Genomic DNA, 19,718 nt, shown 5'->3' on the forward strand with positions numbered 1-19,718 from the left:
GGGAGGAAGCCTCTGATTGGCCGGTGAAGCAGGAAGAAGGGGCATCGCATATCTCGGGGGTAGGGTGGTTTGAGGGGGGCTGAAGGAATGGTAGTATCGAAGCCCGACTCTGACCCTGACCGAGCAAGGCCGTCATGGGAGCTCATCCCCGTGGTGGCGAAGAAGTCTGACCCCCCCCCCCCCCCCCGACCAAGCAAGGCCGCCACGGGAACCCAACCCTGTGGCGGCGAAAAAGAAGACCCACTGGAGTAAAGCCACGGCAGAAATGGAGCCCCACCCCTGCAGGGAAGGAAGAAGAGGTTTGGCAGTGAGGCCCAGTGCATGCATGTGAGAATAGGAGTGTGGGTGTGAAATGGTGAGGGTGTGGGTGTGTGGATGTGATTGGATACCTAGGTGAGAGCTTGTGTGGGTGGGTGTGAATGGGTGCCTGGGTGAGAGCTTGGGTTTGTGCCTGGGTGAGAGCTTGGGTGTGTCTGGGTGCAAATGGGTGCCTGGGTGAGAGCTTTTGGGTGTGGGTGTCTTGGTGTGAATGAGTGCTTGGGTGAGAGCTTGGGTATGGGTGTCTGGGTGAGAGCTTGGATGTGTGATTGAGAGAGACTGGTCAGGAAGATGCCTGGTGTGTGTTTGTGATTGAGAGAGAGACCGAGACTGGTTGTGGGGTCTAATTGGTGTGTGTATGAGTGACTGGTTGTGGGCTCTAAGGAAGAGGTCCGTGAGGACAGAGCTTCAGCAGCCGTTGCTGCTTCTGAGTGTTATTGGCCTGCAAGTGAAAGGAGTAGGAGAGTTGCTGAAAAGGGTAAGTAAAAGTGGCTTTTTAAGTTTATTTTTTGTGATTGACTGCCATTTTAATTATTGGTTATTATGCGATGTCTGCTGTTTTGAAATAGTTTATTGATATTTGGACAATTTTTAATAATTTTTGAGTTTTTAATTATTGGATGTTCTGTTCATCAACTGTATTGTAACATGTATTAGTATAGCTTTACGATTATTTCTATGTGGGGAACTATATAGCAGCTTGGTTTGTTCTGTTTTCCTAATCTGAGATGTATTAGTGTTTAGGGCCTGCTTTAATATTTGTAGTGTTGCCTTTTCATAGATAGGGTTGTTACTGTTTGAGTATATTCCATAATACAAGTGTAACTTTGTGCGGGTTAGTTTGTGTGCATTATTATGTTAGATGTTATATTTCTCTTTCCATTTCTCCAGGTTTGCACTGCATGCAGAGTGGCTTTTTTGGGTTTCCATTCCAGTTTTTGTCTCCATATTTATAATTTATGGTTTTTCTGTACTTGGTGAAGGTCAGTTCTGGGTGTGTGACCGAGGTGTGAGGTATTTTACTAGCATGTAGGCATTTGTATCAATCTTATTTGTTGTGTTTTCTCAATAGGACATGCATTAGTGGTAAATTACTGACTTTTCATAAGGAGGGCTATTGTGCCTGGTTTGTTTTGCTTTTACTGAGATGTCATCAGAACCAGAATATCTTTTTTTGTATGGCGCGTTGTACATGGTAATGCCCTAGTTCTGCTCTGCACCCATTGCTGGGGTCGAGGGGGTTCCCCTGGATGCAGAGTATATGTTTACATTTAGCCCCATGACGGTCACATGTTCAGTGTGTCTCACATGTTAGAACTATCTGTCAGGTGTGTCCCGGACGAAAAAAGGTTGAGAACCACTGCTCTAAAGCAATCACTGCATGCTGGCTGAAGGAGATCATTATGACTGCTTATTTATAAGGGTCATCCGGTTCCACTGGGGCTATTGGCCTATTCTACAAGGGTGCAAGTAGTGTCCTGGGTGTAGTGAGTTGGTTTCTCCACAGGAGATCTGTTGAGTTGCAACCCTGGTTGTCACTACGCACTTTAACAAAGCATTACTGGCCAGATGTTGAGGCACTAGAACCAGCTAGTTTTGGCGAGAGTGTGCTGTAAGCAGGTCTTTTAGGTTCCTGCCTGGTTTAGGAGAGCTTGGGTACATCTCATGCATCTGGACTGATCTGGGGGATGAATAGGAAAGGAAAATTTAGTTCTTACCTGCTAATTTTCGTTCCTGAAGTCCTACAAATCAGTCTGCCTTTCTGGAAAAACTGCTCATGTCTGTACATGTATATAGTAAGAAGTTCATTGTTGGGAGTTTTAAATCTCCTTTATAGTCTAGGGGGCTCTGCATGCTGAGCTTACCTCCTTCCCTGTTTGTTTGGAAGTTTGGGGGGGGGGGGGGGAGGGTATTCATGAGGTTATTATATCTTGGCTTGGGTACAGAATAACACCGAGGGGGACTGCAGGTGGCATGCTAATTTAGTAGCACAGTGTCAGTAAAGCTTTTCTTCTGTCTCCATCTGCTGGTAGGGGAGAAGTCCTATGGGACTACAGGAAGGAAATTAGCAGGTAAGAAGCAATATTCCTATTTGCATGCATCCATCCCCTAAAGAAAGGACTTGTATGATCTCAGAAGTTGGTTGTGCATAATTGTCTTTGAGTGCTTCCTTTGGATCATTTAAAGGTATTACATGATCTTCAAATAATCTAGTTGCGTTTCGAAAGATCTTTAAGTCAGTTTTATCCATACTTATTATATACATATTTAGAAATGTTTCTTCAAAGATTTCTTTGCAAGGATGCTTCATGCATCCAGAGTTTCCTATTAATATGGAAGAATATTGCAGACTTTCCCTGTACGTACCTGGATCAGTCCAGACCATGGGTTAAGCCCCCGTTCCAGCAGGTGGAGACAGACCAAAGTTCTAAGGGCAGCCCATATAAGGACAGAACCCACCCTGGAACCCTCAGTATTTGTCTGTCTCCAGCAGGTGGAACAGCTCACCCTTTGGTTCCCTGTTTAGCTTGCCCTCTGTGTTTTCTTTCCTCTCCTTTCTCTGAGGCAAGCTCACGCAAGTACTCTTTTAATTTACTTCTTAATTTTTAAATATATAAAAAAAAAAAAAAAAAGAGATTTTTTTTTCTCTGACTGACTGTGTCAGGGCAGACATTTCTGTCTCCCTCGCTCTTGGGGTTCCTAGGGGGGCTTTGCCCCTTGATTTCTGTCAGCCTAGGTTCCCTAGGCTGACAGACGTTGACCTAGTGTGGGTGATACTGGTGGTGCCAGTCCCTCTCCCCACGTTTTGTATCTGCTGCCGTGCTCCGAGATGCCCATACCTCGGTGGAGCTTCAGGGAGGATTATCATACCCCTGCCTCTGTGAATGCAATGAATTATTAATGTGAATAAACTGTTTTTGTTTTCCCAAACTTTCACAGAATATATTTTTTACTTGTCTTTGTTTAAATAAAAAAAAAAAAAAGCAGCAGTTTGATTTTGTGAGGAGGGAGCGGGGTTCAATCTCTTGCCCAGCTCCTCAGGGGCTCCCAGCTCAGCTGTTTTCAATTAGCTTTGCAGCCGCTTTCCTGCTCCATGCCGCGGCCACCTTTTTGTTTAGCTTGTGGAGAGTTGGCCTCCTGACTCTCCCGCAATGGGGTATGCTCCAGGTGTATTTCGGGGGGTGAAGGCTCCTCTTCTGAACTGCCAAATTTTAGACCTCGGGGAAGGGCTCCCCGACGTGTTTCTAAGCCGTTCCCGTCCCAGGGAACGCGCGTCAGCAGTGGGCATTTTGGGTGATTCTGATGAAATACTTCCTGCTTCTCCGGGGGCTGGGGATCCGATTTTTCCCCCCGATTTGAGCCCGATTTACTCTTGGGGGGGGGGGGGGGGGCTCGGATCCCCCCGGACCCGTTTTTCCTCGGATTTTGTCCTTTTAATGCATGAATCTTACTTGGCCAGCTTACAGAGGGGGGTGGCCCCCCCCCCCCCCAAATTGTTCCCCCTTCCTCCGAAACCTGCTCTTTTTCCTGTGCCGTCCCCCTACTGTTGTTCCGGACCCTCAGGGCCCGGTTAGGGTTCATGTGGTCCCAGGTGCTCCCCCTCCCCTGGCGGCCCCCCCCCCCAAGCCTCCTTTAGACCCGCTTGACCTAGGGGACGATGATACCACGGCTCAAACCCCCCCGCTAGAGGGTGACGATCCCCGTGTCCTGCGCTTATTTCAGCGGGAGGAACTGGGAGCCTCTTATTCCCTTCGTTCTCCAGGAACTGGGAATTGAAGCCCCACGAGATGATTCTGTGGCGGCAGCGATGACACCAAACACAGACCCGGTCCTGGCGGGACTCAGGGCATTACCGCGTACTTTCCCGTTTCATCCAATGCACCGTTTGCTTCTCCTCCGGGAATGGGAGTCCCCAGAGATGGGGCTTTGAGTTGGTAGGGCTATGGATAAGCTATACCCGCTCCCTGAGGACTGCCTGGACATGTTAAAGATTCCTAAGGTAGATTCTTCTGTCACTGCAGTGATGAAACGTACCACCATTCCTGTGGTGGGCGCTACAGCATTACGGGATGTGCAAGACCGTAAGCTTGAATTTTATTTGAAACGCATCTTTGAAGTTTTGGCTCTCTGAGTCCGGGCAACTATTTGTAGCAGTCTCATGCAGCAGGCAAGCCTTAGGTGGATGCAACAGTTACTCAGCACCCAGGATCTCCCGTCTGCAGAGGCTGAGCAAGCTGAATGCTTGGAGGGCGCTATACCCTATGGGCGGATGCCCTCTATGACTTGCTTCGTGTCCGGGCAAAGGCTATGGTTTCTGCGGTCTCGGCCAGACGTCTTCTCTGGCTACGTAATTGGTCTGCTGATACTTCTTCAAAAGCTCAGTTGGGCACTCTTCCTTTCAAGGGCAAGTTGCTTTTTGGTGAGGACCTGGAGCAGCTTATTAAATCCTTGGGTGAGAACAAGGTCCACAAGCTGCCAGAGGACTGTCCCAAACAGTCGAAGTCTTTTTTCTGACTCGCACTCTCTTTAGGGGAAACTGCCGCTACGGCACCAGGGCTTCCCCAGGGGTGGTGTCTCCAGGTCCCAGTCTTGGTCCCATTCCTTTCGCGGCCGTCGAGGCTTCCGGGATGGCCATCAGCAACACATGACCACTAAGTCAGCTCCCCAATGAGATTCGGCCGGTCCATTCCTCCGAACGAAACTTAGGTGGGCGTCTTTCTCTGTTTCTCGAGGAGTGGGCCAAAATCACAACCGATCTCTGGGTCCTCGAGGTGATAGAACACGGCTACGCGTTAGTTTGGCAGGGACCTGCCGGATCTATATATCGTGTCCCCTTGCGGCCGTTCCAAGTGACCTGCGGTCTGTCACACCCTGTTGAGACTTCAGGATTTGGGGGCAATCCTTCCGGTACCGGTGCAAGAACAGGGCACCAGCCAGTATTCAATTTACTTTGTTGTTCCCAAAAAGGACGATTCCTTTCGCCCTATGCTGGATCTCAAAAGGGTCAATCGGGCTCTCAAGGTTCCCCGTTTCAAGATAGAAACCCTGCGCGCGGTGTTTGTGGCGGTCCGTCCCGGCGAGTTCCTCGCTTCCCTCGATCTAACAGAGGCTTATTTTCACATCCCCCATCCATTGGTAGCATCAAAGATTCCTTCGCTTTCAGATCCTAGAACCAGCACTTCCAGTTCCGGGCCCTTCCCTTCGGTCTCGCCACCGCTCCCCGCACCTTCACCAAGATCATGGTTGTCATTGCGGCAGCTCTCCGACGAAAAGGGATTTTAGTCCATCCTTATCTAGACGATTGGTTGGTAAGGGGCAAGTCTGCTGCCCTCTGCACACACGCGATAAACAGAGTTTTAGCCCTACTCACATCTCTCGGCTGGATAATCAACTACTCCAAAAGCAATCTTCGGCCCTCACAAGAGCTTGAATTCCTTGGTGCTCTTTTCAACACTCGGGTTGGGAAAGTTTTTCTTTCGGACTCGCGGACTCTCAACCTTATCGATCAGTTGAACACTTTTATCTCTCTACCACTTCCCACGGCGTGGGATTACCTGCAAGTTTTAGGGACCATGGCTTCCACGATCTATCTCGTCCCCTGGGCGTTTACTCATATGCGTCCTTTACAGAAAGCATTGTTATCCCATTGGAAACCGATGTCCAAGCAGTACCAAGAGATTCTCCCTCTCTCCGACTCTACCATAGCCAATATACAATGGTGGTTCTCCCCGGCACATCTTCTCAAGGGGGATGCCTCTTTTGACTCCCTCTTGGGTCATTGTGACAACAGATGCCAGCCTATCCGGTTGGGGGGCTGTCTGCCAATCTCAAATGACTCAAAGTTTCTGGTCCCTCTCCCAGTCTCGGTGGCACATCAATCATCTAGAAGCCCGAGCGGTTTGCCTGGCTCTCAAATTTTTTTCTTCCTCTGATTCGCCACAAAGCAGTCTGGGTGCTATTGGACAATTCCACCACGGTGGCTTACATAAATCGACAGGGGGGCACTCGAAGTCGTCTAATCGCGCTAGAGGCCAGCAAGCTCTTTCTCTGGGCAGAGAGGCACTTGGATCGGCTGGCGGCCTCCCACATAGCGGGCAAGGAGAATATTCAAGCTGACTTCCTCAGTCGACAACATCTCGATCCCGGCGAATGGGAGCTGTCAGACGAAGCGATGGACCTAATTGTGACCAGGTGGGGTCTCCTTCACCTGGCCCTCATGGCGACGCTATCCAACGCCAAGGCTCCCCGGTTCTTCAGCCGGTGGAGGGAGCATTGTTCGGAAGGGGTGGATGCGCTGGTTCTTCCCTGGCCCTCCGATGTTCTTCTCTACGTGTTTCCACCGTGACCATTAGTGGGGAAGGTTCTACGGAGAATAGAACTCCATCACGGTCCGGTCATTCTCGTGGCCCCCGAATGTCCCCGATGGCGGTGGTTTGCGGATCTGGTGAATCTCACTGTGGACGGACCTCTTCATCTTGGTCACCTGTCCCATCTTCTGCGGCAGGGTCCTGTATTTTTCGACCAGGCGGATCGCTTCTGTCTAGCGGCATGGCTTTTGAATGGAGACGTTTGAGACGAAGAGGCTATAAGGATGAAGTTATTGCCACACTCCTCAGGTCTCGCAAACAGTCGACATCGCTTACCGACGTCCGGGTCTGGAAGGTTTTTGAAAACGTCTGCGAGGAGTTGGATGTTTCGGCACGTTCGCCTTCGGTTGCGGTTATTCTCACTTTTCTTCAGCGTGGTCTCTCCAAGGGTCTTTCGGTTAGCTCCCTATGAGTTCAGGTTTCGGCTCTTGGTTCCTTCCTGGGCTCTATCGAAGGTCGGGCAGTCTCCTCTCATCCGGATGTTGTACATTTTCTCAGGGGTGCTAAGCACCTGAAGCCACCTGTCCGGTCTATTTGTCCTTCGTGGAGTTTTAAACTTGGTTCTTCGAGCTCTTTGTTCGGCACCGTTCGAGCCTCTCCGTTGAGCCACTCTCAAAGACTTGACTCTCAAGACTGTCTTCTTGGTCGCTATTTGCTCTGCCAGGAGGGTGTCTGAGCTTCAAACTCTATCCTGTAGAGATCCTTTCTTGCGTTTTTCGGACTCGGGTGTTTCTCTCAAGACCGTACCTTCTTTCTTACCTAAGGTTGTTTCGTCTTTTCATGTTAACCAGTCTGTGGAACTTCCTGCTTTTTCGCCAGACGATATCGCAGTGTCTGGTAATAGTGATCTTTGTCGCCTCGATGTCAAACGAGTCTTATTGCACTATCTTGAGGTCACTAATGATTTTCGGGTTTCCGATCACCTTTTTGTCCTGTGGAGTGGACCCAACAGGGGGGGAAGCAAGCTTCTAAGGCTACGATCGCTCGCTGGTTGAAGGAGGTGATTTCTTCGGCCCACATTTGCAAGGGCCGACCAGTTACTGAAGGCCTAAAAGCTCATTCTTTACGTTCTCAAGCAACTTCTTGGGTGGTGTCTCAATCAGTGTCGCCGCAAGAAATATGTAGGGCGGCTACATGGAAATCTCTTCATACTTTTGCTCGTCACTACCGACTCGATGTTCAGACTCCAGCCTTTGGTAAGCAGGTGCTTCGAGCGGGACTGTCTGGGTCCCACCCTCTGTAGGGAAGCTTTGGGACATCCCATGGTCTGGACTGATCCGGGTATGTAGAGGGAAAGGAAAATTAGTTCTTACCTGATAATTTTCATTCCTGTAGTACCACTGATCAGTCCAGACACCCGCCCGTTCTTCTGGCCACTCGAATTTTCTTCCTGTTATTTTTGATTTTTTCCTTCTTATAGGACTCTTTTTTTGATCCCTGCATCATCTTCCTGGAATCTACTAATAGGCACCGGAAGCATCGTTACGATGATCGGGGGTAGATATACAAGAGCGTTTAGTTACACAGTTCATTCAATTGTTCTGTTATTTTGTTGGTTTAAATTAAATTACTAGTTATCCTGTTACTTGCCTGATCTTGTATTTTCTGCTTTGACAATGGTTATACTAAGGGTTCCAGGGTGGGTTCCCTCCTTATATGGGCTGCCCTTAGAACTTTGGTCTGTCTCCACCTGCTGGAACGGGGGCTTTAACCCATGGTCTGGACTGATCCGTGGTACTACAGGAACAAAAATTATCAGGCAAGAACTAAATTTCCTTTTTTTCATATATAATTAAGTGTTCTTTTTCCAGCCTGCCACTCCCCACTTGGAAGAAGACCTGAAGGAGATGCTGCGCAGCGAGGCTGGCATTGAGCTCATCATTGTGGATGACACGAAGCCGGAAAAGCAAAGGAGGAAACAAGCGGTAAGCACCCGTTTATCCTGTGGCAGAAAGTGGGGATCTTGAAACACCTGGTTATTTCTGCCTTTTCAATATAACCAATAGTGATCATAATATGATCAAATTTGATTTAATGACTGGAAAAGGAACAGTGTGCAAATCCAAGGCTCTCGTGCTAAACTTTCAAAAGGGAAACTTTGATAAAATGAGAAAAATTGTTAGAAAAAAACTGAAAGGAGCAGCTACAAAAGTAAAAAAAAATGTCCAAGAGGCGTGGTCATTGTTAAAAAATACCATTCTAGAAGCACAGTCCAGATGTATTCCACACATTAAGAAAGGTGGAAAGAAGGCAAAACGATTACCGGCATGGTTAAAAGGGGAGGTGAAAGAAGCTATTTTAGCCAAAAGATCTTCATTCAAAAATTGGAAGAAGGATCCAACAGAAGAAAATAGGATAAAGCATAAACATTGGCAAGTTAAATGTAAGACATTGATAAGACAGGCTAAGAGAGAATTTGAAAAGAAGTTGGCTGTAGAGGCAAAAACTCACAGTAAAAACTTTTTAAAATATATCCGAAGCAGAAAGCCTGTGAAGGGAGTCAGTTGGACCGTTAGATGATCGAGGAGTTAAAGGGGCACTTAGAGAAGATAAGGCCATCGCGGAAAGATTAAATGATTTCTTTGCTTCGGTGTTTACTGAAGAGGATTTTGGGGAGGTGCCCGTAATGGAGAAGGTTTTCATGGGTAATGATTCAGATGGACTGAATCAAATCACTGTGAACCTAGAAGATGTGGTAGGCCTGATTGACAAACTGAAGAGTAGTAAATCACCTGGACCGGATGGTATACACCCCAGAGTTCTGAAGGAACTAAAAAATGAAATTTCAGACCTGTTAGTAAAAATTTGTAACTTATCATTAAAATCATCCATTGTACCTGAAGACTGGAGGATAACAAATGTAACCCCAATATTTAAAAAGGGCTCCAGGGGCAATCCGGGAAACTACAGACCGGTTAGCCTGACTTCAGTGCCAGGAAAAATAGTGGAAAGTGTTCTAAACATCAAAATCACAGAACATATAGAAAGACATGGTTTAATGGAACAAAGTCAGCATGGCTTTACCCAGGGCAAGTCTTGCCTCACAAATCTGCTTCACTTTTTTGAAGGAGTTAATAAACATGTGGATAAAGGTGAACCGGTAGATATAGTATACTTGGATTTTCAGAAGGCGTTTGGGGCAATTTTCTCAGTGGAAGGGAGTGGACAGTGGAGTGCCTCAGGGATCTGTATTGGGACCCTTACTTTTCAATATATTTATAAATGATCTGGAAAGAAATACGACGAGTGAGATAATCAAATTTGCAGATGAGACAAAATTGTTCAGAGAAGTTAAATCACAGGCAGATTGTGATGAATTTCAGGAAGACCTTGTGAGACTGGAAAATTGGGCATCCAAATGGCAGATGAAGTTTAATGTGGATAAGTGCAAGGTGATGCATATAGGGAAAAATAACCCATGCTATAATTACACAATGTTGGGTTCCATATTAGGTGCTACAACCCAAGAAAGAGATCTAGGTGTCATAGTGGATAACACATTGAAATCGTCGGTACGGTGTGCTGCGGCAGTCAAAAAAGCAAACAGAATGTTGGGAATTATTAGAAAGGGAATGGTGAATAAAACGGAAAATGTCATAATGCCTCTGTGTCGCTCCATGGTGAGACCGCACCTTGAATACTGTGTACAATTCTGGTCGCCGCATCTCAAAAAAGATATAATTGCGATGGAGAAGGTACAGAGAAGGGCTACCAAAATGATAAGGGGAATGGAACAACTCCCCTATGAGGAAAGATTAAAGAGGTTAGGACTTTTCAGCTTGGAGAAGAGATGACTGAGGGGAGATATGATAGAGGTGTTTAAAATCATGAGAGGTCTAGAATGGGTAGATGTGAATCGGTTATTTACTCTTTCGGATAGTAGAAAGACTAGGGGGCACTCCATGAAGTTAGCATGGGGCACATTTAAAACTAATCGGAGAAAGTTCTTTTTTACTCAACGCACAATTAAACTCTGGAATTTGTTGCCAGAGGATGTGGTTAGTGCAGTTAGTATAGCTGTGTTTAAAAAAGGATTGGATAAGTTCTTGGAGGAGAAGTCCATTACCTGCTATTAAGTTCACTTAAAGAATAGCCACTGCCATTAGCAATGGTAACATGGAATAGACTTAGTTTTTGGGTACTTGCCAAGTTCTTATGGCCTGGATTGGCCACTGTTGGAAACAGGATGCTGGGCTTGATGGACCCTTGGTCTGACCCAGTATGGCATTTTCTTATGTTCTTAGAAGGGTTGTACTGCTTTTCTTGCTGCTGCTGCTGCCTTCCCTCGAAGTTTCCTAAAACTGTATTGGTTTATCAGTGGCAGCATTTAAGCTTGATTTGGCAGATTTCTTTTTTTATCCTTCTAAGAATAAGGTGTTGGAATTGACTGATTTAAAGGAGGAATTATTTTAATTTCCAGAAAGATGATTCTTCTAAAGTGTTTCCTGTAGTATGCAACACAATATTTGTTGCTCCCTGCTTGCTCTCTAACCTCAGCTAATTCCCTTCAGATTATATGCCTGTGATCTTGTCCATAATGGGACCCACTGTGGGAAGCATGTGGCCAAATGTTAGTGGAGGAACCAGGATTTGGATGAAAGTTTAGAAAAAAATATATTATTTTTTCTCATCATCCATCCAAACCAGTCCCAGACGCATGGGTTACGCTCCCCAGCCAACAGGTAGAGATAAAGCTAAAGGCTTGCTGCCACCTCTTATAGGTTCCTGTGCTGCTGTCAACCTGCCAGTATTCTATCTTCAGCACATAGTAGGCAAGGATATCCATTGCTGAGTCTGGGATCTGGTTTTTATAGGCTGGGTATTGAAGTGCCCTCCCATCTTGCATGAATGTTGGGGGCATTGGTATTTCTCCTTTACTGTGGTCTCTCCTACAGATGTTTTGTCCCCTCTCTCCCCCCCCCCCCCCTTTCCACTTTTACCTGGGTTCCTTGGTTTTAAAGTTTGAAAGAAAAAAAAGTTCAACTCATAGAGAGAGATTTCGGGGTAAGCTGCTTAGGTGAGTCTTTGGGGCTGATCTTAGCATGTGGAAAGGTATTTTGCTGGTAATTTTATTCTTGGGGAGCGAGAATGTTAGTGTAGGAGCACAGAAAAAAGTCCCTGTTGTGTGCAGATTGCGCCACATGTCTGACCTTGCTGGTGGGGTGGGGCGGGGGCAATAAAGTTTGCATGGAGGAGAGGGAAAGAGCCAGACAATCGGAACAGGTCATTTGGGAAGAGCCACTTCCTGCCAGCAAGGCTGCTACTGTGGCAGGTCTGGTGATTATCTTGTATCTGTGAGAAAGGCAGTTTGGCTAGGGACCCCCCTCCTCTCTCTTGGCATTGGATTTGATTTTAGTGGCCTCAGTGGATGCAGAGGCTGGTTTGAGCAGGACTTTGAGCCCTTGTCCGCATTAGCATGGTCCTTTCTTTCAGTACAATTTTTGAAGTACGATCAGGTTTTTTGCCTGGGACATTCTGCAGCTCTGTGGCCCTCGGGGGGCCTCTTTCTCCTTTCTGGTCCCATGGGAAAAAGAGAGCCAGGAAAGAGTTTGAGGAGGATTTGGAAGAGGTCCAAGCTGAGTGGGCCTGAAGGTGAGCTGGAAGAAAGGAGAGTATATCTCCAGGGAGGAGGTTGACTCTCCTATGGTGCATTTGTCATAAAGAGGATCTTTCTTTATCGTTTATTTATCCTTAGGGATCTTGATTATTGCCGAGGGGGAAAAACGTGAGGAATCTGAATTTGCGGAGGATCTGAATAATGTGGGTCTACAGAAGCCTCATAAGTCCTTTCCCTTAATTTGATTCATGAGTTAATCTTGGAGTGAGATTCCCCAGAATCTAGTTTAAGGGGAGGAAGGGCCATAATGAGGCTTTATTCTCTCGGCAAAAGGGAAAAAAGAAAAGCTAAGGTGGATGTATTGGTTTGTACAGTCACCAGATGGACCATAATCTCTGTAGAAGGGGATGCTTCTTTAAAGGATGCCCAGGATAGGAGGATTGAGGCAGCTCTCAAATGTGCCTTTGCCGCTGATCTGTCTCTCCAGACTGCAGTTTACAGTAGGTTCCTGTTTGTACCCTGGATCAGTGCAGACAAGTGGGTTTATGCATCCCTACCAGCAGATGGAGACAGAGAATAAAATCTTTGAGGCACTGCTACATAACAGAGTGTAAGTAGTGACCAGAAGAAGAAGATCGGTAAACACCAAGGATTCTTTATTAGCATAAACAGTCATCAAAAGCCCGGCTCAGGCCGAGTTTTGCTCTATTTTGAGATGCTTCAGGGGCTATTATAAACAAAACAAATAAACATATATAAACACATTCGGAGCAGTTTTCAATGGATCTTGTCCTGCTTCTTCACAAGGTCTATTTGGCTGAGAAGGAGGCAGGATCCAGGCGGCCACTTCCCAGGAAACCCCTTGTGACTAAAAATCCTTGGGGGGGGGGAAAGCAGGTGGACTCTGGAGGGATCCTACATCTCCTTGGGCTGGGAAGGTCCATGGCTGAGGACAGGGACAAGACAGGCAAGTCGAATGGGCCCAATCAGCAGCAGGGTACTGCGGTGGAGCCGGACAAGGACATGGTCAGCGATTTGGTTGGATCCTTTTGGATGAAGTCCTGACTGCTGAGGATGACTGCCTTTGGGTAGTTCAGTTGTTTTGCAGGGAGGAGTTAGGTCCGCTGGTTCCCCAGTGTTGTAAGATTTGGGGATTAGGGGGTGAACCCTGTCCTGGAGTGCGGGGGGCCTCCTAAGGCGGTTTTTCCTTCACCCAAGAAAGTGAAGAAGTCGGTGAATCGGGAGTGGGAGTCTCCTGAAGCGGGCCTGAAGGTAGCCAGAGCTATGGCTAAGCTATATCCCTTGCCAGAACAAACCTGGGATAATAAAGGGATGACCTGGTCCTGGGGGGATTAAAGAGACTCTCTTAAGGCCTTTCCGTTCCTGACAGTGAAGAAGCTGGTAGATCGGGAGGGGGAATCTCCCGAGGTGGGCCTGGAGGTAGCAGGAGCTACGGTGAAGCTATACCCCTAGCCGGAGCAGATCTTGGAGTCCTGGAGAGTTTCTAAGGTGGATGCAGCCGTGTCGGTGGTTGCTAAGAAAACATCCATTCTGGTAGCCGGAGCGGCAGCTCTAAAAGATGTCCAGGCTTGGAAACTGGAGATCCTGCTCAGACTGAGGTTTCAGCTTGAAGTCTTTGTGCCGCAGTGGGTGGAAGTTTGATGCAGAGAGCCTGTCTGTGCTGAATGCAGAAGGCAAGCGGTAAGGGACTGTGGCTGAGGCAACGCAGGCAACCCACTTGGAGGCAGGAGTGGCCTCTGTTGTTGATGCTTGGTATGATATGATCCGGACTTCTGCCAGAAGTAGGGTCTTGGCAGTAGCTGTGAGGAGACTCCTATGGCTACGAAATTGGTCGACGGATGCGCGGATGTCGAACCTCCCCTTCAAGGGAAAGCGGCTATTTGGACAGGATATGCAGTAGCTCATGAAGCAATTGGGGGCGTCAAAGGGTAATAAGGTGCCTGAGGCCATAAAAACGCCCAAGAAGTTTTATTTCTCCGCGAGCTTGATTTCAAGAAGCAAGGCGGTTTCGCACTAGGAGGAGCCCTGTGCCAACGGTACAAAAAAAAACCAAAACAAAACAGGGTTCGGGCAGACAGCAGTCCTTTTGAGCCCAATACAAGCCTCTGAGGGACGGTAGGCCCCAAGGGGTAGGCAGAAGTAAGATTGGTCATTGAAGGCAGGCTGGTCTGCTCTTCTCCTCTCCAGAGGCTAGTGGAGGAAGGCTGTCCCTCTTTTACGAGTGAGTGGACCAAGATCACATCAGACCAGTGGGGCCTGGAAGTGGTGAGAGATGGCTATGCCTTGGAATTTTCTCATCCGCTCAGGGACGCCTTTGTAATCTCCCACTGTGTCTCCCGGGCTAAGCAAGAGGCGGTGCGGGGGCATTGCAATGGCTACAGCTCAATCACACCATTGTTCCAGTGTCACCTTTGGAAAGGGGGCAGGGTCAATCCTCCATGTAGTTCATAGTGCCCAAAAAGAAGGGGACTTTTTGGCCCATTCTCAATCTGCAGAAGGTCAATGCTGCCCTCTGGGGGTTGTGTTTTCGGATAGAGACGTTGCGCACAGTGATAGCGGCAGTGCGCAAAAGGGAGTTTGTGGTGTCTTTGGACTTGTCTGAAGCTTATCTCCATATCCCCGTTCGGGCTGGACACCAGAGGTCCTTTGGGTTGGCAGCTGCAACACGCACGTTCACATAGGTGATGGTGGTAGTGGCAGTGGTGCTCAGGAAGGAAGGAAGGTATCCTGGTGCACCCGTACCTGGACGATTGGTTAAGATGGGCGAAGTTGGAAATGGATTGTTGTCGCTCAGTCCAGTGATTCCGGCAGCTCCTGGATTCATTGGGCTGGGTGACAAATCTGGCAGAAGCCATTTAAAGTTGACCCGGTCGCTGGAATATCTGAGGGCACGCTTAGATACCTGGCTGGGGAAGGTTTTTCTGTCTACGGGGTAGATAATGAAGTTGCAGAGTCAGGTCCTTCAGCTGTTGCGTTTGGCAGTTCCAGGGTTTAGGATTATTTGCAGGTCCTGGGTTCCATGGCTTCTACACTGGAGTTAGATGCTATTATCCCATTGGAATCCACATTCGGGAGAATTTCAGCTTCATTTGCCGTTGCCAGAGGATGCCAGTTCGTTTCTCGTGGTGGCACTCTTGGCACAATCTCGAGAAAGGGATGGATCGAGAAGTGCCCGCCTCTCTGGTGGGGGGGGACGGGGAACAATGTGTCAAGAAAAATCGGCCCAGAGAAGGTGACCTGGTCCATCAGCTGGAAGCCAGGGCAGTGCGCAGAGCCTTACTGGAGTTTCTCCCCCTCATTCAAGACAAAGTAGTTTGAGTGTTCTTGAACAGTGTTACATCGGTGGCTTATAACAACTGCCAGGGCAGAACAAAGAGGCATCTAGTGGACGGTTCCGTTTGATTGGCCCATCTGTTGGGGCTGTTGTGGAAGGGAGCCGTATTTTGTGACGGGGTGGATCACTTATGTCTAGCAGCTTGGCTTTTGATAGGTAAAGGCTCTACTTGAAACATTATTCGGAGCCTGTGATTGCGACTTTGCTTCAGGCAAGGCAGACTTCCACAATTTTTAAAATTATATCCAAAGCAGAAAGCCTGCAAGGAAGTCAGTTGGACCTTTAGATGATTGAGGGGTTAAAGGGGCATTTAGAGAAAATAAGGCCATCGTGGAAAGATTAAATGATTTCTTTGTTTCAGTGTTTACTGAAGAGGATGTTAGGGAGATACCCGTTCTGGAGAAGGTTTTCATGGGTAATGATTCAGATGAACTGAACCAAATCATGGTGAACCTAGAAGATGTAGTAGACCTGATTGACAAACTGAAGAGTAGTAAATCACCTGGACCAGATGGTCTATAACCCAGGGTTCTGAAGGAACTCAAAAATGAAATTTCAGATCTATTAGTTAAAATTTGTAATCTAAATATGTAGATATAGGTGAACTGGTGGATGTAGTGTATTTGGATTTTGAGAAGACATTTGACAAAGTTCCTCATCAAAGGCTTCTAAGAAAAGTAAAAAGTCATGGGATAGGTGACTATGTCCTTTTGTGGATTACAAACTGGTTAAAAGACAGGAAACAGAGAATAGGATTAAATGGACAATGTTCTCAGTAGAAAAGGGTATACTGTGGAGTGCCTCAAGGATCTGTACTAGGACTCATTCTTTTCAATATATTTATAAATGATCATGAAAGGAATACGACGAGTGAGGTTATCAAATTTGCGGATGATACAAAATTATTCAGAGTACTTAAATCTCAAGCAGACTGTGATACATTACAGGAGGACCTTGCAAGACTGGAAAATTGGGCATCCAAATGGCAGATGAAATTTAATGTGGATAAGTGCAAGGTGATGCATATAGGGAAAAATAACCCATGCTGTAGTTACACGAAGTTAGGTTCCATATTAGAAGCTACTGCCCAGGAAAGAGATCTAGGCATCATAGTGGATAATACTTTGAAATTGTCGGCTCAGTGTGCTGTGGCAATCAAAAAAAAGCAAACAGAATGTTAGGAATTATTAGGAAGAGAATGGTGAATAAAACGGAAGATGTCATATTGCCTCTATCGCTCCATGGTGAGACCGTACCATGAATACTGTGTACAGTTCTGGTCGCTGCATCTCAAGAAAAATATAGTTGCGATGGAGAAGGTGCAGAGAAGGGCGACCAAAATGATAAAGGGGAATGGAACAGCTCCCCTATGATGAAAGACTAAAGAGGTTAGGGCTATTCATCTTGGAGAAGAGACAGCTGAGGGGGGATATGATAGAGGTCTTTAAAATTATGGGATGTCTAAAATGGGTAAATATGAATCGGTTATTTACTCTTTTGGGTAATAGAAGGACTAGGGGGCACTCCATGAAGTTAGCATGTAGCACATTTAAAACTATTCTGAGAAAATTATTTTTCACTCAACGCACAACCACTGGAATTTGTTGCCAGGGGATGTGGTTAGTGCAGTTAGTGTAGCTGGGTTTAAAAAAGGTTTGGATAAGTACTTGGAGGAGAAGTCCATTACCTGCTAATAATCAAACTGACTTTGAAAATAGCCACTGCTATTACTAGCATCAGTAGCGTGGGATATTCTTAGTTTTTGGGTACTTGCTAGGTACTTATAGTCTGTATTAGCCACTGTTGGAAACAGGATGCTGGGTTTGATGGACTCCCTGGTCTGACCCAGTGTGGCAATTTCTTATTTTCTTATGTTCGAATGTGGAGAGTCTTTGAATCTTGGTGTTTACAGAGCAAGGTGCAGCCTTTGAAAATGGATGTTCCACAGATTCTAGTTTATTTTTGCAAAGCAGTTTGACTTATGGTTTGGTCTATAATTTCTTTCGGGTTCAGGTGGCAGCCTTAGGTTCCCTTAGAGGTAGAATTTAGGGAAGACTGTTGGTATCTCCCCCGGATGTGGTTCGTTTCCTCAAAGGGGCAAAATGTTTGCGTCTTCCCATTCAGAAGATTTGTCCAGCATGGAATCTGAACTTGGTTCTTTTTTTTGCCTGGGGTGGTTTCCTCCTTTCATCTTAACCAGGCCTTTCCGAATTCGTTCGCGGATGCTGCTTTGGTGAGAGAGCTTCACTTGCTGGATGGGCACACAATTCTTTTGCAATATCTTAAGGTGACAAATGCCTTTCAGATTTCTGAGCATCTTTTGGTCCTGTGCAGAGGCACTAAGAAGGGAAGAAATGTGTCTAAGGGTACTATTGCATGATGGCTGAAAGAGACAATAGCTTCGGCTTACATCTGTAAGGGCTGGTCGGTGCCGGAGGGGTTGAGAGCGCATTCCACCAGGGCTCAGACAACCTCGTGGGCAGTGTGTCAACTGTTTTTTCCGCAGGAGATTTGTCGTGCGATGACGTAGTCTTCGCCTCACACTTTTACCCAAACATTACAGCTTGGCTGTGCAGGCGCCGGAGGAAGCGTCTTTTGGGGAAAGTGTGTTGCGCGCGGGTCTTTCTAGTTCCCGCCCAGAATAGAGGAGCTTGGGTACATCCCACTTGTCTGGACTGATCCTGGGTACGAACAGGAATGGAAAATTGGTTCTTACCTGCTAATTTTGGTTTCTGAAGTACCACGGATCAGTTCAGAGACCTGTCCACATTTTTCGAAAGACTTCTTCATTTCTGGATGTTGCTGAGCTGATATGGGATATATTCAGAGTAACGAGAAGTGTACATAGTTTCAGGTGTGCATTCTGTCAGGTTAAGAGGGCCTAGTTTTTTTTCAGGAGGCTCCCACCTTTAAGTATCTGTTCGCTCCAGGTTTATTGAAGTTTAAGGTAGACATCTTGGCTTGGGTACAGGTCAATACTGAGGGACTGCCGGTGGCACTCTCGGTTATATAGCAGTGCCTCAAAGTTTTTATTCTCTGCCTCCATCCGCTGGTAGGGATGCATAAACCCACTTGTCTGGACTGATCCGTGGTACTTCAGGAACGAAAATGAGTAGGTAAGAACCAATTTTCCTATTGTTGGCTGAGCTTCGCTTAGCTCAGCTTATCCAGGAGAGTTCTGGTATGGTACTGTTCTTGAGGCAGCCCAGCGGGAGCCCGGGGCAGCTTTTTCTAGTTGGTGCTTCTTATGATTTTGTTCAGACTATGACTAGGTATATAGCCTCCATGGTGGCCAGCCGGATGTTTGTTATAGATGTCAATTGCTCTTTGGATGCCATTGCTAAGTGAAGTTTCCATTTAAATGAATCCATCTCTTTGGAGAAGTCTGTAAAAGCCAGGTTGCCAGAGGATAGGTCAAAGGGGATGTTGTGCCCTGAGCTTGCTAGGAAACAACATCGGGACAGAAAAGAGGGTAAATCGTCAGATAGGCCAGTGGTCCCCAACCCGGTCCTGGGGGCCCACCAGCCAGTCTGGTTTTCAGGATATCCACAATGAATATGCATGAGAGAGAATTTGTCTCAGGTCTTATTGTAGATTCCAGCCCTTTTGTCCTATCAAAAGAGGCTCCAAAGATTCGGCAGCCAGTGCTCGGAGTTCTCAATGAGAGTGGTGGGGATCCAGGCTCTGGTGCAAGAGATAAGAACGCTTTTGACAGCCTTCTACCAGAGATGGGTCCAAATTACTTCAGATTATTTATTTAGATTTATATTCCGCTTTTTGGCACTTCAGAGTGTACATCAAGGATTACATTCAGGTACTATAGGTATTTCCCTATCCCCACAGGGCTTACAACCTAACTTTGTACCTGAGGCAATGGAGGATAAAGTGACTTACCCAAGGTTACAAGGAGCGACAGTGGGATTTGAACCTTGGTTTCCCCTGTTCATAGCCCACTGTTCTAACCATTAGGCGGCTACTCCACTCCTGGGTGGTCAGTATTCAGAAAAGCAGACTAGTCCCATCCTAGACTGTAGAGTATCTGGGGCATCGATTGACATGAAGACAAGTTGGGTTCACCTTATGAAGGAAAGGATTTGGAAGTTGCAGGAACAAGTGAACC

At 46.9% G+C, this 19,718-nt stretch overlaps 1 protein-coding gene across 4 annotated transcripts in view; it reads left to right on the forward strand.

The window, feature by feature from the left end:
* Positions 1-19,718, forward strand: part of MYBL2 (MYB proto-oncogene like 2) — a 283,607-nt gene that overhangs the window by 216,732 nt on the left and 47,157 nt on the right. For all 4 annotated transcript variants that reach the window (XM_029612440.1, XM_029612437.1, XM_029612436.1 and 1 more), the window contains one exon: positions 8,498-8,611. In XM_029612440.1, coding sequence (XP_029468300.1) covers positions 8,498-8,611 — 114 coding nt within the window. The remainder of the gene's footprint in view (positions 1-8,497; positions 8,612-19,718) is intronic.

This window comes from Rhinatrema bivittatum, chromosome 8, assembly GCF_901001135.1.
Source record: "Rhinatrema bivittatum chromosome 8, aRhiBiv1.1, whole genome shotgun sequence".
NCBI lineage: Eukaryota > Metazoa > Chordata > Amphibia > Gymnophiona > Rhinatrematidae > Rhinatrema > Rhinatrema bivittatum.